At 42.4% G+C, this 24,529-nt stretch overlaps 1 protein-coding gene across 4 annotated transcripts in view; it reads left to right on the plus strand.

Annotated features, from left to right (window-relative positions):
• Positions 1 to 24,529, plus strand: part of NBEAL1 (neurobeachin like 1) — a 312,113-nt gene that overhangs the window by 235,440 nt on the left and 52,144 nt on the right. For 2 of the 4 annotated variants that reach the window (XM_082260720.1, XM_082260722.1), the window contains 8 exons: positions 5,398 to 5,976; positions 9,434 to 9,609; positions 10,750 to 10,900; positions 10,999 to 11,127; positions 13,673 to 13,978; positions 15,339 to 15,488; positions 17,575 to 17,732; positions 21,052 to 21,197. In XM_082260720.1, coding sequence (XP_082116846.1) covers positions 5,398 to 5,976; positions 9,434 to 9,609; positions 10,750 to 10,900; positions 10,999 to 11,127; positions 13,673 to 13,978; positions 15,339 to 15,488; positions 17,575 to 17,732; positions 21,052 to 21,197 — 1,795 coding nt within the window. The remainder of the gene's footprint in view (positions 1 to 5,397; positions 5,977 to 9,433; positions 9,610 to 10,749; positions 10,901 to 10,998; positions 11,128 to 13,672; positions 13,979 to 15,338; positions 15,489 to 17,574; positions 17,733 to 21,051; positions 21,198 to 24,529) is intronic. The other 2 variants (XM_082260721.1, XM_082260723.1) reach the window with 1 other exon arrangement.

Below are 24,529 nucleotides of genomic sequence, written 5' to 3' on the forward strand. Positions count from 1 at the left end.
TGCACAATGCAAGGTCCATAAAGATGTGAATGAGCGGTGTTGAGGTGGAGGAACTTGACTGGCCTGCACAGATTTCTGAACTTAACCAGATAGAACACCTCTGGGATAAATTAGAGTGGAGACTGCCAGCCAGGCCTTCTCATCCATATCAGTGTCAGGCATCTCAATTCTTTTGGTAATATCTTAAATAATTTGCTAAATTCATTATTCCTGAAGTGGACTGGAAAAAGGGCAGGCATGGGTGACAACCATGGCTTCCTCACTAGATATAGCCACCCCGGGACAACAAATGTGTTATTCACAAAATTACCAGTTAAAAAAAAATTAGCTTAAATTTGTTTGTTCAATGCTAGACATTTTTCCCAATCCACACCAAGTAATTTGAAATTCTCAGAAGGAAGCCCATAGTGACATCGAATTAATCAGTGATCTGTCTTTGACAGCAAAATGTGACTATGCTGGCCAAATAAAATGTGTTAAAGAACCACAATCACACGTCTTATAGACATATCTGCATACTAAAAATATATTAGTAAGTGTTGCGCTACCTCAGTGTATAAACCAATGTGCTATAATCTTTTATACCAAATAATCCTCAGTACAGTACAATAATACACTTAACTTAATCCTTATGCTATAAATGCAAAAGAAAAGAAAAATTTGTAAGAAATAGTCTGTGTCTTTTTCAAACGAATAACATTTTATAAAAACCTCTGTGATAATGTACAAATATCCTTTGGGTTCATATCATCCTTGTGAACTCAAGTTTAACCTTCTTCCCATTCACCACTGTGCTCACAATTTGGTCACCTTATTGATTTGACCTAAAATGCATGTAACGTCAAATAACACATGTGTTGTTGTGTTTGCTTGCCGTACGGTGTCACACTCCTCCTATCCACTAGGGTGCCTTTATCGCCCACAGGACTCTCTCAGGCTCTGCCCTTTGCGTTGCATCACAGGTCACATGACCTTATGAGGGGAATCTGCATTCTAATCTTTCTAAATTTGTAACTATGATTTTAGGGACTAAGTTCAGCTCTGTGATATTATCTTTCATATCAACTTAATGCTTGTGGTCTTATACACGATCAGTGTTCACAGAGTTGATCTCTTGGACAAGTGTTAAATAAAAAGAGTTAAAAAAAAAACTTTACAAAAATATTGTAATGGTAAAATGTGTATATACACATACATACACAGTGAAATACACACATACATACATACATACATATGTATTTTGTGAGATACTGCATATATATATATATATACACACCCCTTACATTTTTGTAAATATTTTATTATGTCTTTTCATGTGTCAACACTGAAGAAATTACACTTTGCTACAATGTAATGTAGTGAGTGTACAGCTTGTATAACAGTGTAAATTTGCTGTCCCCTCAAAGTAACTCAACACACAGCCATTAATGTCTAAACCACTGGCAACAAAAGTGAGTACACCCCTAAGTGGAAATGTCCAAATTGGACCCAATTTTCCCTCCCTGGTGTCATGTGACTCGTTAGTGTTACAAGATCACAGGTGTCAATGGGGAGCAGGTGTGTTAAATTTGGTGTTATCACTGTCACTCTCTCATACTGGTCACTGGAAGTTTAACATGGCAAAGAACTCTCTGAGGATCTGAAAAAAAGAATTGTTGCTCTACATAAAGATGGCATAGGCCATAAGAAGATTGCCAAGACCCTAAAAGTGAGCTGCAGCATGGTGGCCAAGACCATACAGTGGTTTAACAGGACAGGTTCCACTTAAAACAGGCCTTGCCATGGTCTACCAAAGAAGTTGAGTGCACATGCTCAGCGTCATATCCAGAGGTTGTCTTGGGTAAATAGACGTATAAGTGCTGCCAGCATTGCTGCAGAAGTTGAAGGGGTGAGGGGGTCAGCCTGTCAGTGCTCAGACCATACACCGCACACTGCATCAAATTGGTCTGCATGGCTGTTGTCCCAGAAGGAAGCCTCTTTTAAAGATGATGATGCACAAGAAAGCCCGCAACCGTTTGCTGAAGACAAGCAGACTAGGGACATGGATTACTGTTTCAGATAAGCTTATTTGGTTCAGATGGTATCAAGAGTGTGTGGTGGCAACAAGGTGAGGACAACAAGGTGAGGAGTACAAAAACAAGTGTGTCTTGCCTACAGTCGAGCATGGTGGTGGGGGTGTCATGGTCTGGGGCTGCATGAGTTCTGCCGGCACTGGGGAGCTACAGTTCATTGAGGGAACCATGAATGCCAACATGTACTGTGACACACTGAAGCAGAGCATGATCCCCTCCCTTCAGAGACTGGGCAGCAGGGCAGGCGTCCTACATGATAATGAGCCTAAACACACCTCCAAGACGACCACTGCCTTGCTAAAGAAGCTGAAAGTAAAGGTGATGGACTGGTCAAGCATGTCTCCAGACCTAAACCCTATTGAGCATCTGTGGGGCATCCTCAAACGGAAGGTGGAGGAGCGCAAGGTCTCGAACACCCATCAGCTCCGTAATGCCGTCATGGAGGAGTGAAAAAGGACTCTAGTGGTAACCTGTGAAGCTCTGGTGAACTTGCTGCCCAAGAGGGTTAAGGCAGTGCTGGAAAATAATGGTGACCACACAAAATATTGACACTTTGGGCATAATTGTGACATTTTTACTTAGGGGTGTACTCAGTTTTGTTGCCAGAGGCTTAGACATTAATGGCTATGTGTTGAGTTATTTTAAGGGGACAGCAAATTTACACTGTTATACAAGCTGTACATACACTACTTTACATTGTAGCAAAGTGTAATTTAAGTGTAGATATAATAAAATATTTACAGAAATGTGAGGGGTGTACTCACGTTTGTGAGATAGGAAAAAAGGGGGGTCGGGACTTTATATGAGTTTACAAAAATGATTGTATCTCCATCCCTAATAATGAGCATAAAGAGGGGGGTTTTGGGACTTTGAATGAGGCGTGTGATTAAAATGACCATAAACTATACAAAAGAATAATGTGCATACACATTGAAACAATAAACATGAAGTAGTACACATGTAAGTTGATTTATTTTTATGCACAGTTGTAACATCATAAAGACAGTAGATGCCATGCAGTTAGTACCAATGACCAGAGCATGTCGGGAGATATACAAATACATGTCACAATAAGTATAAAAATGATTGTAAAAACATTGTGTAACAAGATGAATACATAATCCATAGAAATTGCATCATATATGCTCTACGCGTTTCGTGTATATAACACTTCCTCAGGAGCTGGTGCAACTGGTTAACTATAAAAAAGGAAATAACATGAAAATCACAATGCATATAACAATATAAACGCCCGTCTAGGGCAAAGTATATTGATATATAAAGTTGCTTACAATTAAATTGAAGCTGTTGCCTCAAGGAGGGTCCTCTATACCATCCGCCCCGGGAGCTGAGGGAGCAATACCAGGTACGCATGGGGGTGAACAATGGAAGTACAGTAAGTAGCTGGAGGAATAATCAACATCTCAATTGTCCATCTGATATGGTTTCTAAAATTGGGTTAAATGTATATATTGTAATAAAGTATATAATATATAAATGGTAATGTAATAACTAAGTACTAAGTTGAGAAGATTAATAAACTCCCAAAGCCAAGGGGAGAAGCAGAGTAGAAAAACCAACGTAAAGTGCCCCATACGTATATACAGTGCCTTGCGAAAGTATTCGGCCCCCTTGAACTTTTCAACCTTTTGCCACAATTCAGGCTTCAAACATAAAGATATAAAACTGTAATTTTTTGTGAAGAATCATCAACAAGTGGGACACAATCATGAAGTGAAACGAAATTTATTGTATATTTCAAACTTTTTTAACAAATAAAAAACGTAAAAAATGGGCGTGCAAAATGATTCAGCCCCCTTAAGTTAATACTTTGTAGCGCCACCTTTTGCTGCGATTACAGCTGTAAGTCGCTTGGGGTATGTCTCTATCAGTTTTGCACATCGAGAGACTGAAATTTAAATTTTTGCCCATTCCTCCTTGCAAAACAGCTCGAGCTCAGTGATGTTGGATGGAGAGCGTTTGTGAACATCAGTTTTCAGTTCTTTCCACAGATTCTTGATTGGATTCAGGTCTGCACTTTGACTTGGCCATTCTAACACCTGGATATGTTTATTTGTGAACCATTCCATTGTAGATTTTGCTTTATGTTTTGGATCATTGTCTTGTTGGAAGACAAATCTCCGTCCCAGTCTCAGGTCTTTTGCAGACTCCATCAGGTTTTCTTCTAGAATGGTCCTGTATTTGGCTCCATCCATCTTCCCATCAATTTTAACCATCTTCCTTGTCCCTGCTGAAGAAAGGCAGGCCCAAACCAGGATGCTGCCACCACCATGTTTGACAGTGGGGATGGTGTGTTCAGGGTGATGAGCTGTGTTGCTTTTACGCCGAACATAACGTTTTGCATTGTTGCCAAAAAGTTTGATTTTGGTTTCATCTGAAAAGAGCACCTTCTTCCACATGTTTGGTATGTCTCCCAGGTGGCTTGTGGCAAACTTTAAACAACACTTTTTATGGATATCTTGGCACTAGTGGCAGGCCTGCTGATTCTGGTGTTCATTGGCAAATGCCAATCGAGCTCCACAGTGCCCAGCAGTGAGCACGGAGCCCACTAGAGGACGTCGGGCCCTCAGACCACCCTCATGTAGTCTGTTTCTGATTGTTTGGTCAGAGACATTCACACCAGTGGCCTGCTGGAGGTCATTTGGAAGGGCTCTGGCAGTGCTCATCCTGTTCCTCCTTGCACAAAGGAGCAGATACTGTCCAGCTCTCTTAAAGTAACTGCCTGTCTCCTGGAATCTCCTCCATGCTCTTGAGACTCTGCAGGGAGAAACCGCAAACCTTTTGGCAATGGCACAAATTGATGCGCCATCCTAGAGGGTTGGACTGCCTGTGCAACCTCTATGGGGTCCAGGTATCGCCTCATGCTACCAGTAGTGACACTGACCCTAGGCAAATGCAAAACTAGTGAAAAACAGTCAAAAAGATGAGTAGGGTAAAAAAAAAATATCAGTTGCCTCCACTTGTAAAACCATTCCTGTTTTAGAGTTTGTCTCATTGTTGCCCATCTAGTGCACTTGTTGTTAATTTCATTAACACCAAAGCAGCTGAAACTGAAAAACAACCCCCTCTGCTACCTAACTGACTAGATCAATATCCCAGCAGTTTAACTGACTTGATGCTATACTCTGATTAAAAAGTGTTCCTTTAATTTTTTTGAGCAGTGTATATATATTGATATATATATATATATATATATATATATATATATATATATATATATATATGTATGTGTGTGTGTAAAAGCCTGTAACAACTGTCCTTAATTGTGTAATTGCTCTATTTTATTTTACTTGCTTTTTTGTAGGTTTTGCAGCTCCTACAGTTCCAACCAGACGCAGCTAATCAGATTGCCCAACAAGTTGGCTGGCAAGACACTTTTATTAGATTCTTCCTGAAAGAAAATTCAGAATTCAAGAGCAATTCCAAAGTGAATTGTATTGAAAGTATTAAAGAGGAAGATAAAAACAGCATAACCGAGGAGTCCCAGAGAAATTATTCCGGAAGGGTAGATAAAACCGATAACATCAATTCAAATAATACTAATCACAGCTGGTGCTCTGAAGAACCCAGATCCTTGAATTCAAGTATCCAGTCTACTTGCACACTGCTGGATGGCGATGACCCTTCTTTCAGTGAGGCTCAGCTTAGGGTGGAAGACCCAGACATGTGGCCCAGTGATCATTCCCATCTAACCCTGGAATTGGCTTCTTTTGACTTGGGGGACACTGAAAATCCAACACCTGGAAGCCCAACTAGTACTCCTTCACCAATAGAGTCTTCTAAATCTTTTCCTACTGATCGAATGGACAAAGAGTCTATCAGTTCTACTAATCAACTTTTCAGGGATGACCTCTCCCTCACTGTGCACTTAGAAAGCAAAGAGGTAAGGCATAATTCTAAGGCTATTACCACTCTGGCGCTAATGTATAAATCGGAAAGCAGAAGCCACATAGGTGTTCTACAATATGTTTTACAACTATTGCAAGACTGGCTCTTATGTATGAAAGAGCGGAAATTGTTGAGCCAAGCTTTTGTCTCACCACCTCTCTGCAGGGTGCTGAAAGTGCGTTCCTGCCAGCAGCAATAGAAGCAGAAGTTCATGTATGTGCTCAAATGTACTGCAGGAAAATTGCAGTCATGTGTAAAATGTCTGTTAAAAACATCTATCTGTGTGCTGGTCTACTAGAGACCCTGCTTTTGCTTTAAGGTATTCTTAGATATTATTTGACATTGATTCATTACCAGCAACTTCATTTTGATAATTGCGTTGTGTATATGGTAAAAAATCGTATTTGCACTTCAGTAAAGCTGCTTTACAATAAAGGCTAATGAGCAGGCCTGAGACTAAAAGTCTAAAACATGAATGTGTGGATACATAAGATAAACATTTGAATTTTTGAAGGTATTACTGAGGTAGAAGAATAAAGGTGAGAAAAATTGTAAAAAATAACAGAATAAATTGTGGTCTATGCCATGGCTTGACAGGTGCCAGGTAGCCATAGCAACAAGAAATTGAATGAGCCTGGACTGTCGCCTTAAATGCTTCCACACATACACACACCTGCACTCCCTCCGCTATGTATCTCAGGCTCCGCTTGCCCATCTGCGGAACCGGCGTAGCGGTCCTCCCCTTCTTGTTGCTGACCTGGGAGCGACGTGTATGAGGTCACTTCTGGGACCCGTTGACAGTTTCCCTGGCCATCAAGGTGGGGAAAGAATGTAATGCAGTGTGATGTGCATTTTAGACCCTGGATGTCTCGTTAATGAGAACCTGTCACCAAAAAAACGTATCAAATAGGTGACTTTTTGTCCCCTAGGCGATGGAAAAAAAATTTAAGTAAAAAAACATTTTAGTTTGATTGTAAAATATTAAAAATACACCCAAGCACATAACTCCCCCCCCCCCCCAAAAAAAAAAAGTGGTCCGGCTAATATCCGCCCTACCCCCACATATACGCATTTACAAACATAAATGCACGCATCAAGACGCCTATGCCTAAAACTGTTGATTGCGATACATGTGTTGTATATCTCCGCGAACGCGGGAATGAGAGCAGTAATTCTAGCACCAGACCTCCTTCGTAATTCTTTATAGGGAGCTTTTAAAGCATCGCCTATGGAAAATCGAGGGTACTGAAGTTTGTCACCATTTCACGGGCGCATGCAAATTTAAGGTTTGACATATTGGGTATCTATTTACTCAATGCAAACTTGGCTTTTATATTTTACCCAAAAATTGGGTAATTTATTACATTTTTGTGCCCCTAAAACTAACTTTAAAGCGGAGTTCCGGGCACAGAAAACATTTTTCAGTGAACATACCCCCGGGACAGTCAGGGCTAGTACATTCCACAATGGCTAGCCTCTGATCTGTCCCGGTTCGCACTTACCTGCAAGATGAAATACTCACTTATAAAATTTCTTCCACAGCGTTGCCATCTCTCTTGTGGGCAGCTGAAGCCGGCGCGGTCCTCTTCTGCGTCTTCTTCCGCGTCCTCTTCTCCCAGAATGCGCCTGCACCGGCCCCTCTCGTCACTTCCGGTGCTGCGCCGCATTCCTCCACAGCTTCTGGGCATGTCCAGAAGCTGTTTAGCAGGGGAATGCGGCATCCCCCCGGGAAGTGACGAGCGGGGCCGGTGCCGTCGCATTGATTCCTGGGAGCAATGATGTTCAGCTCCCAGGAATCATCGTGAGACAGGAAGTGACGGCGGAGCCGCGGCGCTGAGGGAGGAAGTACACTGAGGTGAGTATTTTCGATCTTCAATTACAAGGTGAGTAAAAAAAAAAAAAGAACCTAACTATCCAATTCCTTTTCAGGTGATGGAGAACTAGCGGACGGGCACAAAAAAAAAAGATCGATTTTGTGCCCGGAACTCCGCTTTAATGTGTTTTTTACTGAAATTGTTGTGTTTCCTAGACTTTTGCGGTAATATCATGTGACATAGAAAATTGGAACTACTACTATTTTATTCTCAAGGCTGTCTGCTTTTGGAAAATATATAATGTTTTAGGGGTTTTATGTAATCTCCAGGCCTAAAATGATTTTTTAAACGTGTACAAAAACCCCAAAGATGGCTCTGGCAGCGAAAGGGTTATAGGACATGTTCACCTTTGGGAACATGTTACATGTTCTACCTAAGCTTTGTTAGGCTCCTTTCACATGGTCCGCCTCCGTTGGTGGACTCCGTGCTGCTCAGCGTGGGATCGATACACTGATCCCCGCTGAGCAGGCAGGTGACAGCTCCCTCTCTGCTCTGTGTATGGAGAGGGAGGTGTCAGAGCCCCGCTGCTCTCTATGGGGGAATCGGATGAGAACTGACCGCCTGTCCGCTCTCATCCGATCCCATCCGATCCGATCCCCTGGACGGATGGAAAATAGGGTTTCCATCCGGCCAGATTTCACGGACAGGATCGGATGCGGGTGGCAGCGGGTGTCATTGGACATGTCTCCGCTGACACCCGCTGCCCCATAGGGATGCATGGAGGATCCGATCAGATCCGCCATTGTTTGTGTGAAAGAGGCCATAGTTAAGCAAAAAACTGTCTTCTAACTTTTTAAATGTCTCCTAGTTTCAAAGCAAATTTGTCAGGCCCTGGTCTATGCTTTTCCCTGTTTCGGTGGTCCTTGCATGACCATGTAAGGTCTGCTTTTTTCCTAGCACTCCCCTTCCCCCAATAAATAATAATGCTAGTTTAAACCTAAAAATATTATTATAATAGAACAAAAAAATGACTGTCCTTACACCTGGATTCTGGTGTGTTAGGCAAGGGAGATGCGACTTGGCCTTCTTGCAAAATTTAAGGAAAACTGAGGGTCCCTTATCTCATGAATGTGCTGCTTTAAAAATAATGGCGAGTTATGCAGTTTATGTCAAATACGTGAAAACCACACAATGGAAATCTGATAGTTCTGCCACAGGCAATCAGAGCCTATGTTGAGATTTCTTTTTATCCCTGTATGGTGTACATCAGTACATGTTGAAGGATCTTCATTACCCCCTATGGGTGCCGAGTTGTGTCTGTGCATCTATGTCTTATAAACACAGATTCAATAAATATCAGTAAAAAGTCACCAAAAAGCTAATGACTTCATTGTTCGGTTCCACAAACATGTTGAACTTCATACACAAGAATATTATAACATGAACGTGCTGAAAATTTTCATTACGCATAATAATCTATACTTGTGCGTCAGGCTATAGAACACGTATTGCTTGGAAAAAAATGATCAATGAGTCTAAGTATGGGATCGCTCATTGGCAGCATTAGGTGAAATTAAAACAGGTCTTTCTTTGTAAACAACCCGATATTAATATAGAAGTTTTTCTCATTATTTGCAGGACTGTGAAGAGGAGCTTGTTCAGCTGCTTACAGATATTTTGCTCTGCCTGATGTGGAAAGGCCTTGACAAATCTGACCATGTGACGTGGATAGAACGAGGACAAGTATTCTCTGCACTCACCAACCTTGGGATGTCCAATGAACTGCTACGGCCTTCAGATGAAATCAAGCTTAAGTATGTACATAGTCCACATTATTTTCATCATTCCTGAGAGTTGGAGACTCAGAGTGATTTCTTTTGCATCACCAAGCTGCAATTTTGTGCAAAGCTTGGTTAGAACAGGACTTTGAGTGAAAGAAAAAACTGGGGTGTGGACTGGGGTGTAAAGATCCCGAGTATATGATTGATTCCATGTATAAAAGTGGCATGAGAAAAATAAGAGACTTTCATTGCTGAACTCCTTACAAAACTATAGTTGACTGGATGTTGGCCTGGAGCTAATATGCAGATCAAAAACATGAGTAGCCTTTAACTGCATATAGGATCTGGTAAGTGATTCAAAGTATTGCAGTCAGAGGATCAGCATGACAGCTGGGCCAGTAGAATATTCAGAAGGAGACTTTAGCAATTGCAGCTTCTATATTTCTCTGATGAACACTGCATATCTAATTTGTGGCACTGGGTTTAAAACCATTGACCTGGGTGATGCAGAGCCAAAGGGTCTAAAATCTTGATAATGTTACAGGAATATGTCTCACTGCAAAGAACGTATGTTCTTCGTAAATGGGTCGTTTTACTTTAAAGTGATTGTAAACATTTCCATTTACCCAGTACACAGAGATTAAACTAATCCTCCTATATAAGCTGTACCTGTTTATCTGCAGTCTTCTCTTCTCTACATCCATTCAAAGTGTACAATTTACACAGGATCTCTTAGGTCTAAAAAGCAAGGGGCGGAGAGCTGAAGTTACATAAAAGAGAAGAGCTTCGCAAGCTGATTGAAGGGAATGGACACACCCTTCTTTATATTTTTCTTCTATATTTCATGTCTAAGGTTTACAACCACTTGGGAATGTCATGAAGTCTAGCTCTTGTGTGAAAATTCTCTGATAGAAAAAGCCAATTCCAAAATCTGAGATCGAGCTAAGCTTAACCTGTTTAGCTTCATTGTGAGTAAAGTCTCTGCACAGCATCTAGTATGTGGTTTTTGATTCTGGAAATGGGTTCTTCCATCAGAAACTACTGACAGGTGTTTTACTTGTTAAATACTCCCCATAACAATTTGCCATATAATTCAGAAGTTTAGTTCCCAATAACTTGTGTGATTGTCCCTATGTAACCTGTTTTGTATTTGCTTCCTATCTTTATGCACAGTTTACTGGAGAAGATGCCAGAATGGGCTGTAACCGAAAACAGAGACCCCAAATCTCAGATTCATGCTGAAAATGCTAACAGATTGTTGCATATTGTACAAGACTTCTTGCAGTCTGAGGGCTACGTAAACCGCGCTTTGTGGACAGAGAAGGTCTGTAGGTTTTTTTTTTGCTTTAAATAGGTGAACGATTTATTTTTAAAGTATATGAGACAAATCAACATTTTTTGTTAATATTTTTTCTTTTACAGCTGTTGGAAGAGATAGTGACTCTCATGGATAGCCTGTCAGTGTGGTACCCAGCTGGGCTTGACTCAGAGACTCTTTCCCAAGTAGAGTTCCGTCTTCTGCTTGGCTTCATTGCCCAGGATAATTTACAGGTTGGTTTAACTCACTTATTTTTCACATAACTTTTTGAATGGGAATGATAGAAATTATTTAAAAGGTTTGATTAGTTACATAGTTAGTCAGGTCCATCTAGTTCAACCAATAAATAAAATTTAAAAAATCGTAGCATCGCATATACACAATCCTTTACCCATAGTTGATACAGAGGAAGAAGAAAAACCCCAGCAAAGCATGATCCATTTTGCTACAGCAGGGGAAAATATTTCTTCCTGATTCTCCGAGAAGCAATCAGATTTTCCCTGGATCAACTGTACCTATAAATGTTAGTACCCAGTTATATTATGTACTTCATCCAGACCTTTTTTAAAGCAATCTACTGAGCTGGCCAGAACCACCTCTGCAGGGAGTCTATTCCACATTTTCACAGCTCTTACTGTGAAGAAACCTTTTCGTATTTGGAGATGAAATCTCTTTTCCTCTAGATGTAAAGAGTGCCCCCTTGTCCTCTGTGATGACCTTAAAGTGAAAAACTAAGCACCAAGTTCACTATATGGACCCCCTATGTATTTGTACATAAAATATTGGTCTGTAGAACATTTAAAGCGACATGAAAGCTTCAGTTTTTTTTAAATTAAATAACAAACATGTCATACTTACCTGCTTTGTGCAATGGTTTTGCAAAGAGCAGCCCCAATCCTCTTCTTCTGGGGTCCCCCGCCGGCGCTCCAGGCTCCTCCTCTTCGGCAAGTGCCCCCATGGTCACCATTGCATGCTCACTCCCGAGCCGCCCTGTCGGCATCTATTGATACAGAGCGGACAGCTCGACCCCGACCCCCCCCCCCCCCCCACACACACACACACACACACACTCGGCACAGCATTTGATTGACAGGAGGGTACTGAACACTCCACAATAGTAAGCATTTATTTGCATGTTTTAAACCTGATTGCTGTGACTGGCTAATAGTAGTGATCACATTATCAGGAGTCATGCATAGTGGTTACTGGTATTCTGTGCAGGGTTTGAACCTGTAATGTAAAAATGGTAAAAAGTTAGCTGCGGAGCGCCTTCCAAGTCCAGACTCTCTGGCAGAGTCTGACAACTTGCTCTGACTCCAAAGACTCAGTAAGTGGGCTCGTCTGGCTGAACTGAAGCCATCTGATTTCCATAGGTAGCGAAGTGCCTTTATTCCCTGTTCCTGCCTTTTTTGCCACAAAAGGGGTTAACACTGTGATACTAAGTGCTTCATAATCTTCTTGGTTTCTCACATCCAATCTTCCTGTACCACCCCGAGATTATCAATTCTCCACCAAGCCTTCTTAAATCTTCTGGATTAAGATGTCATGATCACAGTTCCTATGGAAGAAAGGTTTCAGCGCTATTACTCCAACTTGTTCACCATTCCCAAACCCAAAGGGACATCCACCCCATCTTGGATTTTAAAGCTCCTGAATATTTTCTTTTGGGTCCAGAAATTTTACATGGACTGCACCAAAACCATCATCGCTTCCCTTCTTCAAGGGGACTTTCTGGCTTCTATTGATATCAGGATGCTTACCTTCTGGTCCCAATCTTTCCAGTGCATCAGTGATTTATATGTGTTATTGTGGGGATCCCTGCACTTGGGTGGGGGGGGGGGGGCAAACCCAGGCCCGAGCCAGAGCCACACTCTGTGTGTCAATGGACACACAGAGCACGGCTTTGGCTGTGGAGGCACTAAGCTAGGGGTATGAGCCAGGAGCATCGGCGGGTGACCCCAGAAAAGAAGGATCGGGGCTGCTCTGTGCAAAACCATTGCACAGAGCAGGTAAGTATACCATGTTTGTTCTTTTTTTAAATATATCTTTTAGCGTTATTTTAACAGCCAATTCAAACATCACCTGAGCCCCAAAACCCATAGCTTTTCTATGGTACCCTTTTATGAGTGAACATTAAAACTAAAACATTTTGGACACTTAGATTTTTGGATCTCTCAGACTTTTTAAACGTGTATCCTAAACTCTGGGTCTCCCAGCTAGGGGCAACCTGTTTTATTGGGAGCAGCTTCACCAGAGCTACTGTACTTTACAGAAACCCAACTGATTTTCTACACCACGAGTTATTGAGCATGTAGCCCCAGAGCCTATACTCAACTGGCTATCACCAGAAGCTACTTAGAATGGAATTCTAGCACCTCATACATGTTTCATAATTATGTCAGCGACAAATTTGTGTATGAAATGTGTATACATCTATCTTGTACTTACACAGTTTCACTTTAACTCTTAAGGGTCTATTTATAAACATTTTCACACAACTTTCACCCAAGATTTACTCGTTTTTTCCCTTTGAATCCAATTAGAAAAAATTCTTTGGTGAAAGTTGTGTGAAAATGTATAGAACGCCTAGTATCTATTTAGTTACTTTAGTAATATTTATACCATATACTGGATCTATTCTGAAATTTGTAAGATTTGTTTTAGTTTTACTTTTTTAGCTAATGCTAATACTTGTAAAAATATGATGTTTGCTACTTTATTTTCTTTACTTCATAAAATTGTGACAGAAAATGCATATGCTTTAATGTCTTTGCATAGGTATGCGCTATGGCCACAGCGAAGCTAAATACCTTACTGCAGACCAAAGTGATTGAAAACCAAGAAGAAGCTTGTTTTCTGCTGGGGAAGCTGGAAGGGATTCTCAGCAAATCTATCCGAGAGAAATCAGAAACCTATTCATTCCTTGTTCCCATTGTCAGGACTTTGGTGTCTAAAATCTATTTCTTGCTTTTCATGAATCTCCATCTACCTTCACTTCCAATTACTAATGGCAGCCCTTCCTTATTTGAAGACTTCCAGGAATATTGCAGTTCTGAGGAATGGAGAATCTTTATAGATAAATATGTAAGTATTTTTTTTTTCCCATTGATTTTTTTACCAGAATGTTCATATTGCAGAATGTGTAGGCAAGCTGCACCTGGCGCTGTGTATAACAGAAGAGGCACTCACACTGTGTATGAGAGAGAACAAGTACAGAATGTGTTGTGTATAACAGAACAGGCACAGTCATGCTGTGTATGATGGAGATCAGGTATAGATATATTCTGTAGAATTTAACAAAGAATTTTTCTTTAAAATGACCTGCGCCTAATACAGGCAAGCATTTGCGCCAGTTTTGGTAACTGTACCAACACATGCAAAAAAAGTAGTTACAAACAACACTTGCTATTGCTGTGACCGATTCGTAAGCAATTGCCGGAAGTTCACAGATTAGGAAGCTGGTGGTAATTTAGATCAACATTAAGCTGGCGTACGCAAGTGCTCACTGTGGGGCATGTCTTTGCCTTTTTGAAGTCCCCAAAATACATCTGTACCTGCTCTTCATTATACATAGCATGTACAGACACCGTGTGTATGACAGAGAACAGTTACAGATACGCTGTGTATGACAGAGAACAGGTACGGACACCCTGTGTATGACAGAGAACAGGTACAGACACCCTGTGTATGACAGAGAACAGGTACAGACACCCTGTGTATGACAGAGAAAAGGTACAGACACCCTGTGTATGACAGAGAAAAGGTACAGACACCCTGTGTATGACAGAGAACAGGTACAGATACGCTGTGTATGACAGAGAACAGGTACGGACACCCTGTGTATGACAGAGAACAGTTACAGATACGCTGTGTATGACAGAGAACAGGTACGGACACCCTGTGTATGACAGAGAACAGTTACAGATACGCTGTGTATGACAGAGAACAGGTACGGACACCCTGTGTATGACAGAGAACAGGTACAGACACCCTGTGTATGACAGAGAACAGGTACAGACAACCTGTATATGACAGAGAACAGGTACAGGCACCCTGTGTATGACAGAGAACAGGTACAGGCACCCTGTGTATGACAGAGAACAGGTACAGACACCCTGTGTATGACAGAGAACAGCTACAGACAACCTGTGTATAACAGAGAACAGGTACGGACACCCTGTGTATGACAGGGAACAGGTACGGACACCCTGTGTATGACAGAGAACAGGTACAGACACCCTGTGTATGACAGAGAACAGGTACAGATACGCTGTGTATTACAGAGAACAGGTACAAACACCATGTACATGACAGAGAACAGGTATGGACACATTGTGTATGGCAGACAACGGGCGCAGGTTGTGGAAGACTTTTGTTATTAATCGGCCTCCTCCTGTATGCTAAACATATATTCCAGAAGTCTGATTTTCTTTTCTCTCAATAGATTATACCATACATGAAACAATATGAAGTGGATACATTCAGCAAAAGTCATGAGCAGATGGCACTTTACTGGAAAGAATGTCATGAGGCGTTCATGGTGAATATGCACAAACGGGAAAGAGAGCGCGGTGAAAGCAAGCTGAAATTTCAGGTAGCATTAATACAGCAACTTTTATCCTTTATTTTCTTTCTAGCTCTTAAATATTTTAGAGCTGATTTACTAAAGGCAAATAGGCTGCTTACTTTGCAAGGGAAGTTTCACTTGCAAGAGAATTTGCCCCAGAGCCTAGTGGATGTGGTGAAGTTTCTCTGCTAAAAATTCTCTTGCAAGTTGCAACTACCCTTGCAAACTGAGCAGCCTTTTTTCAGTTAATAAATTACCTCTTCGTGTGCCAGAGTTGGCAAAACCTTTCTCTGACAATTTTGGCCCCTTTCACACTTGTGCGACTTGTCCTGCTACTTGGGACTGCAAAGTCGCATGACAAGTTGTACTCCATGATTTCTAAAAAGAACCGTTCAAGTCGCAACAACGTCAAAGGTGTCCCTGCACTACTTTGGTCCGACTTCTATGCGTTTTGAGATCTATAGACCTCCTAGATTACACAGGCATTGCTTCAAGTCCAGTCAAAATCGCGGCCTAAAATCGTGTGACTTTTAGGTGTGAAAGGGCCTTAGCTAAAGTTCCTTGAGTATTACTGCAACATGGATGTCTGGGCTCCCTCTCTGCTGACCTTTCTTTGCTTGAAGCAATATTAAAGCCTTGTTTTTAAAAACAAATAACAAACATCTTATACTTACCTGCTCTGTGCAATGGATTTGCACAGAGCACAACTGATCCTCCTCCCATGCGGGCGCTTCTGGCCCCTCCATTCTGCCAGGTGCCCCACAGCAAGCAGCTTGCTCTGAGGGCGCCCAAGCAGGCGTGCTCCCGACCCATGGCTATGTGTGTCCATTCACCCCCGCCCCCTCCGTCTCCTGATTGGCTCACTGGTTGTGATTGACAGCAGAAGCCAATCAGTGAGCCAACAGCCAATCTGTGAGTGTGAGTCCCCAGAGAGGCAAGGCTCTCTTGGACATTGACCCCTACCGAGGAAGTCAAAGGAGCATTACGCTCGACGTAACGCGTATAGGGGGACGGAGCGTGCGTGGCCGACGCAGAGTCTCTCTCTGGTAACAGATCGCTGACATCGCTTATACAGCAGGCACGGCTGAGTGCCCAACAAATGTGAGTTGATCTGCCTTTCTCTAATAAAGCACACCCTTATTAGTAAGCAGAGAGCACTAGATTTCTTCATCTGTTTTTTATATATGTCCCGGGATCCCTCAAGGTGCAATACAGTGTGGCTCTTTCCTGGAAGTCTGATCCATGATACATGTGATTGCTGGCCCGTTTGGGTCCTTTAGGAAGGTGAGAGGCTAATTCACCTGGTGGAGGGATTCACTAATTGGTGTTTACAACTTGTTTTCATCACTGGATTTTCTTCAATTGGATACGGGGACACTCTTCATATCACTTTATTGGAAGCACACACATTGCTATGTGCCTTATGAACTGGATATGATTTATTGTATTTAAAGTCATCACTTTTTTATTATATTTCTGGCGCATCACATTTTGGTAGGATTTATAGTTTATTGTGATTTGTGAAACACGATTGGTGTATGCTGCCGGATACCACTTATATACTTTCACACACCTGATTTATGCACAGTGAATTGAGGTTGAGTTATTTTATCACATATATTGGGTTTGCGCTGATAGTTTTTTTGTATTTCTCTTGGACATTGCTGGATTGAGAGGGAGGTCAGGTAAGTATTTGGGAGGCTGCTGCACACAGAAGGTTTTTAACCTTGTGCCTTTACAACCACTTTAAGGTCTTTTGTTTAAAGGGTGCGCGCATCCATAACTCATATTTCAGTTCTCCTAGATTATTCTGAAATGAATTACCTATTTCTTTTTTTACTTTGGTCTTGGAGATTTCAGTAATAAGGCCTCTGAACTATAATTTTTAATATTTGTAAAACAAAAGAGTGCAGTGAGTTTTGACTCTTGTTGTATAGCAATGATATCTGTGCGGGCGAAACCAGGAAAAAAATGTATACAGATAAAAAGGTACCTGGATATGTCACACAAAGATTTTGGAATGTGTTCAGAATGATTTTGTTTATGTAGCTTTATATTTGAGCATCATAGTGAGGGTCTGTAAGTGTCCTAACACTGCTGTTTTACTACTCAGGAGTTTTTCCTGGAGCCATTTAACAGGAAGGCCCGTCAGGAGAACTTGCGCTACAACAATATGCTAAAACAAATGAACAGTCAGTGTACAGCCACTTTAAGACAGTGGAAAGCTGCTCAAAGATACTTCACCTGTGAACGAGGCCCCTGGAAAGAAAGGTTAGTTTTATACCATTTGTTTATAGTGTTTCCTAACTTTGGTTCTCAATATCCACACAGAGATCATGTTTTATAAACTGAAAACATACACAGCTGTGATCATCAGTTTGTATGAAGCAGCACACTATTGATGTCATATATGATTCTGTGAGGAGACCTTGAAATTATGACCTGTAACCAATCCCTGAGGACTGGTTTAGGAAGCAGTGTCAGGTGGCTTTGCTTGGTCACTGTGTAATTACCAGTGTGTTTTTACCAGATCCATACAATTGCAGGTGTTATTCTCTATGCAGTAGCATTTCCTGACTCCCAAAATTTTACACACGTGTTGTTTAAGGCCCCTTTCACACGGGCGGACCGATCGGTTATTCAGGCGGTCCCAATCGGAGCATCCATTCCCCTCTTTGGAGCAACATGTGTCCATTTACATCTGCCGACATCTGATCCTTTCTGCTAAAAATAGACAGATGGGGGATCCTTTCCCCATCCGTCTAGCAGATCTGATCAGATGACTGTCAGATGTAAATGGATAGGTGGTCTGTTTACATCCGACTGCCCTTAGAGGAAAGCGGGCTGTGTCTGCTCTGCATCAGCGGAGCAGACACAGACCTGCCATCCACCTGCTTAGTGGGAATTAGCAGGCGAATCCGCTGGTGGAGTCTACCAGTGTGAAAGAGCCCAAACGGGAAAAAAAATAGTTTGCAGTGTTTTACATTTACTTAAAGCAGAAAATTATTTTTTTACATTTTATGTTTTTTGTCCTGACCAATATACATACAGTAAAGGAAATCTGTACAAAAACAAATATACATCATCTCCGATCTTCTCTGCAAAACATTGCAGTTATTTGTTGGGATATGTGGCTCCAGCATGTTGTTTGGAGGATACTGAAGGATAGCTCATTTCTAAGTCTATTAAATATCGCATTCTAAACCTTCAGGCACAGCCTTAAAGCTGAATTCCATTATTATGGATTTTATAGCATAGTTACTGTACATTGCTCCACTTTGGACCAATTTAGGTATGCATAGGCCAAACCTTTGGGATCCTTGTAAAAGATGGAAATCATTATAGTATTTTCTACTACTACAGTGCCTGCCAGGTCCCATGCTGAGCAGCTGCCCTTCTGCTTAGTGAACACAAGGGGTCGTTTGGTTGGCACAGGCACCATTTAGAGAACCTCATGCATTTCCTTCAATTGACAGCAAGGAGTTCCCTGATTAGATTAGATGGATCCAATCTACTGCTCCCCCTCCACCATGTCCAATCAAAGAATACCTTGCATTCATTGAGAAAAGTGCAAGGCATTCTGTGAATGGTGCCCATGCAGGGCAGGTGACTTCCTGTGGTCAATATGCAGCAGGGCAGCTGTTTGGCATGGACCTGGAAGACTAATGTGATCACTGTGGTCTAAGCTGGATCAATGTAACTATGCTATACAATCTATTCTTCAAATTCAACTGTTAGTGCCAGTTGCCACATGGACTCGCCTGTGAGACTCCTGTTAGATTCAGTGCAATGTGATTTTACACCCATTACTTTAAATGGACTGAAACCGCACTGGATTGCACTAAATGTAGTGCATGCACCGCCGTATCATGCAGTCTGGCGTATGCAAGTGCACTGTGTAGGTTGAGGTGTAGTTAGGATTACAATGACAATCACAGCAGATTGCACACCCAGTGCATTTTGAATGTGGTGCAGGAAACACACATGGAACGTGGGTTTCCCACACCAGGTTCAGGTGTGAACTGGCCTTTATAGTGTATGTAATGCCCAAACATTTTTTTTTTTTTTGGATAGGTTAGGAAAAGGAGAAACACTGTTTATTTTTTCCCTTCACTTTCTGTCCTAGAGACGCAATAAGAAGTTATAAGAAATCAGGGGAATTCCCTCCTTACGTTGCAACTGGAACAGATATCCTCATTTGAAGAATGACTATCACTTTTTTGTTCTGGAGGCTACTCTAAGAATTTAGATTTCCCTTTAGGCTAGCCATATATTATACAATTTTCCATTAGATTTACCAAAACCATAGAATATGAGGTCAAACCTAAACACTTTCAATTTGTGTGCAATCAGGCAGGCCCTTGTACTACATAGTTGAAAGTAAATCTAAAGGAAATTGAATAAGAAAATTGTATAATGTATGGCCAGCTTTCTTTTGTATTGGTGACAGTGGCCACAAAGACAAATAGAGGGTGGATCTCCTCAGCTTAATAGGGCTTCTAATTCTTCTCTACTGTATTCAAAGCAAGAAAAAAAAAAGTTGTAGCTATACATACACTTTAAAACAGGCGAAGATTTTCTTTTTATTACATTTTATTACTTGGACTGCGGCTCTACAGATATTGCCTCCAGCACAGGCCATACCCACAGTCCTGGATACATAACATACTGTATACAGGTTAGTCTTTGCTACACTTTAGGTGCTTGTGATTGGCTGACAAAGGGCAACGACCTTTGTTTAACATTTCTTAAAGCAGTAAAGTAAAAAAAAAAAAATGGCCTTCCTTCCTTCCAGGTTTGCGGGCTGCGGCCCATTGGATTGCCGAGCCGTGATGACATCACTCACGCACACGTGCGGGAGTCACAGCCACGGCACTGAGCTCTGAAGGGATGGCATGAATAACGCCGTACCTTCACAGCATATGCGCCAGTGACGTCACCTGCCACATCCAGGGTGAATATCTCCTAAACACTGCTAGTTTAGAAGATATTCACTATACCTACTGGTAAGCCTTTTTATAGGCCTACCTTTAGGTACAAGTTCAAAGGCAGAGTTTACTACCGCTTTAGGTTGGCATCTGTTCTGATTGTCTTGTATTATTGTGGCCATTGCAGTCTGCAGATTCATGTTTAAACCAGCTACACCTGGTTTCTTCAAGATTCCCATAGAATGGTTCCATCTGGTTCTCATCTAGTTCAGGAAATGAAAGGCATGTATTTTAATTTTAGTACAATTGGTATATTTTTTGGTTAAACCACTTACCGGTTCTTTAGGGCTTGTTTGTTCCTCTCCTTGGGCATCCTATCCTGTCACACCTTTTAGTCTTTTAGCTGGGTCCAGCGTTAGCATCTTTGCTTTGTTTCCGTTAAACTGGAATATGCTAAACTGGAGCAGTTAATTTTATTTTTACAGTTAGTGCCCTAATTTAAAGGGTTACACCCATACATTAGTTGTCTCTGTGTTTACCTACCCAATATATACTTTGAAAAAAAGATTTACATAAGTACAATATCTAAAATAATGTATTTTCCTTTTTATATTAGTGATAATATTTTAAGGTGTTGAATAATTTCATTTGTTGTTATTTAGTGCTACATTTCCTGTTGACAGGAAAGACAACTTGGAACATTGGAAACTTTCCAATGTTGAGAATTACTCCCGAATGAGGCTCAAACTGATCCAAAACATTAATTTTGATCCCCATTCTGAAGCAAGTAATTTGCGCGATAACCTGGGTAAGTTTACATTAACAAGGTAGTGCGCTTTATTAATGTACCTGTTAGGTGAATAGGAATTCATTAAATTAGATTGTATCTACAATATTTTAACTTGGGGTCTTTCTGCAGAATAATTGTCATTTAATTCCCTATACACATGTAAAAAAAGTGGAGTGTGGTGTGAATGTATCAGGCTGTTGAGTTCCATTGATTGTCAGATCAATGTGACTGGTTGACCATACATTATACAATTCTCCTGTACAATTTTCCTTTAGATTTACCAAAAACCATATAATATCAGGTCAAACCTAAACACTTTCAATTTGTATGCAATAAGGCAGGCCCCTTGCACTACATAGTTGAAGGTAAATCTAAAGGAAATTGAATAAGGAAATTGTATAATTTATTGCCAGCTATATATACATGGCTACAATTACCATTATTCAGTAGATATTCTAATTGTATTTCATTTTAATTGTATTAAACCTCCAAGAAACTGTGGGTACAGAGACTTACCAAGAAGAGTCATGAATTTTCAATTTACAATTAGTTATTCTCTTTTTATCTGTAGCCTTTTCATAGGTGGACTGTACAGACCATTGATATTTAGACATACAAAAACCAAAATGTGCACATATTAGTTTTTTTCTCTTTCGTTCGTTGACGGACACAGCTTCTTAACCATTGGGTTATACTGCCCCCTACCGGAGTAGGACACTAGGCAGGAAAAAGCTTGACTATGCCTATGGGCAGTCCCAGGGAGAATACACCCACTCTCAGCTATAGGCAGGAGTAAGGACCTAGTTCCTTGTTGGGATCTCTGGTCCTGGCAATTTTTTTCCTTTTAAATGGAATTTTTTCCTATCTTTGTTATTTTGTTCCTGTGAGAATCTACAATCAATTGCCAGACTGGGCGATGGACTGGATAATCTAGATCTAGAGGGTCCCCTCAGTCTGGCCAGCAAGCGTGTGCAGACTAAAGCTCCACGCTAGGTCGGCCGTGACATAGCCCCACTGGACAGGGGCTGGCCTGCGAGTTAAACATCTCGCGAGGACGCATTTCACTTGGCCTCGAACTGAGTCGCAGCGTTTCTCCTGGCCGACAGCACTCACATTATGATGGAGTGATGGTCTGTCCGGAGCGGTGCCCACCCTGTTCTTGGTATGGTAAGTACCTGTCCCCCCTCTACTCCTGGAGGCTTTTGAGGTGGACGTGGGCCCCTCCCTGGGACAGTGGGACCCCCAGGTATCCCCTCCTTCCCCCCAGCCCCTCTAAAATTTTGGTAGTCACTGTGGGTTTTTGGGCCACCCCCTACCACCCTGGGGGATGGTGACTAGGGCAGGGATGTCCTCTGGGCTCCCTGCGGCGGTTGTTGGGCTGGGGGAGCGGATAGTTTAGCATCTGCGGGTACGCAGCTCACGCAGCCTGATCTGGGACAAAAATTTGGGCCGCAGCTTTGCAGGCCTACTTGTCGAAAACTATGTGAGTTTGCCCCTGTGAGGATGGCTGAAGCCACTGCCTCCGGTTTGGGCATTCGCCCTCTGCTGCCCCTGGGGGATCAGCTCCACTGGGCTCGTGTCCAAGCTGCTGGGCACCCCCAAAAAATTGGGCCACGGGTTGCGGCTACTAGACCGCGGCCTGCTAAGCCATGGGCCCGAGACAGGTGCCATCGTTTTGGGGCGGCCCCAGTGAGTTTAGCTGAAGCCCCCACTCTTCCTTTGGGTATCTGCTGGGCTGGGACTTGTGGACTTGCAGCTGGGCCTCCACAAAAATGTAGGCCGCAGCTTGGGGCCTGCTAGGCCATGTGGTCAGCTTAGCGCCTGCCTTGGAAGAGATGGCTCTTAATTTTTTAATGACAGCTTTACCGCCATTATTGTGTGGGGCATCTGCCCCTTTTAGCGATGCAGGACCATCAGGGTACGCTGCTTGCACATCTGCGTCACAGTGGGCGGCCCCCTTTTAAGGGGGCTATTTTCTATTATGCCCTCTATGGAGGGCTCGAAGGGCGACCCCCTTGTTTTTTTTTTGTGGGGTCTAGTAGGTGATTCATTCGTGAGCCATTGGCCAGAGTCCCCTTTTGCAGGATCACAGTTGGCGGCCTCCCCTGATTATGTTTTCCAGGTGAGCTTAGCATATAGCGACTCTACTGGCTCCTCTAGCCGGGACCTGGAGGGGAAATGGCTTCCCCTGTCTTTGTGGAGCTGGAGGATCAGTTGGTTCAGGGGCTACAGTTTATCTGTGATGCCTCTTGGATGCGGCTCCTTTGATTTCTAGGCTGTCTGTATCAGCAGTGGTCCTTCAGCATATTATCTGGCTGACCAGACTTCTAGGGAAGAGTACTCTTCTTCTGCAGGCTACCTAGGGCAAGGAGCCCTGTCGTAGACGTGGGCCATTCTCCTTGGCTCAGAAGAGGTTTTTTCATCCCTCAGGGTCTCAAGACAAGGGATCAAAAGTCAGGGCCTCCACCGGAGGTTCCAAGACGACTTGGTCTGGCAAGCCACGAGCAGGCTTTTCCAGACCTGCAGACAAGGCTGCCTCTGCATGAAGGGGCGGCCTCATCCGTATCTGGGGTGGGGAACGTCTTTGCTGGTTTCCAAGTCCATGAACCTTCCTGGTATAGAACACATTGTCCACAGTTATTCGGTCAGGCTACAAGATCGAGTTCGGTCTTATCCTCTTTAAAGGTTCTTCCCCTCCAACCTGCACTTGTCCCCAGATCACTTACGGGTCTTTTTGAGGTAGTGCAAGACTTGTTCCTTCAAGGGGTGTTTGTTCTGGTTCTGATTTAGGAATATTTTCAGGGGGTTTTACTCAAAACTCTTTACAGTTCCCAGGAAGTAAGGCAAGGTACGTCCAATTCTGGACCTCAAGGTGCTAAACTGTTAATGCGAGTACAGAAGTTCTATTTGGAGTCCTATATCAGGGGGATTTCTTCTCGCTTCTATCGACGTCAAGGCCGCCTACCTGCATATTCTAATATGTGTTGGTCACCAATGCTTCCTCCTTTTTGCCGTGGGAGCAAGAAGCATTATCGGTTTGTATTCCTCTGGAAAAACTCTGGACATTACAGGAGGCAATTCAGCTTCTTTTGTTCAGCAGACGGTCATCCCTTCGGGCTTGGCTGCGGGTGCTGAGCCTGATGGTGTCCACCCTTGAGATGGTCTGTTTGCACAGTTCCACACAAGATCTCGGCTAAAGAGATTCTGGTGAAATGGGAAAAGGATCCATGGTCTCTAGAGGTGGCTTCGTTCTCTGGCATTTCAACAGGGAAAATCCTTTCTCCCCCTGTACTGGGCGGTTGTCACCACGGATGCCAGCCTGTCCGGGTGGTGAGGCGTCATCATCACAG

The sequence above is a fragment of the Pelophylax lessonae genome (assembly GCF_965119305.1).
Source record: "Pelophylax lessonae genome assembly, chromosome: 6".
Lineage (NCBI taxonomy): Eukaryota > Metazoa > Chordata > Amphibia > Anura > Ranidae > Pelophylax > Pelophylax lessonae.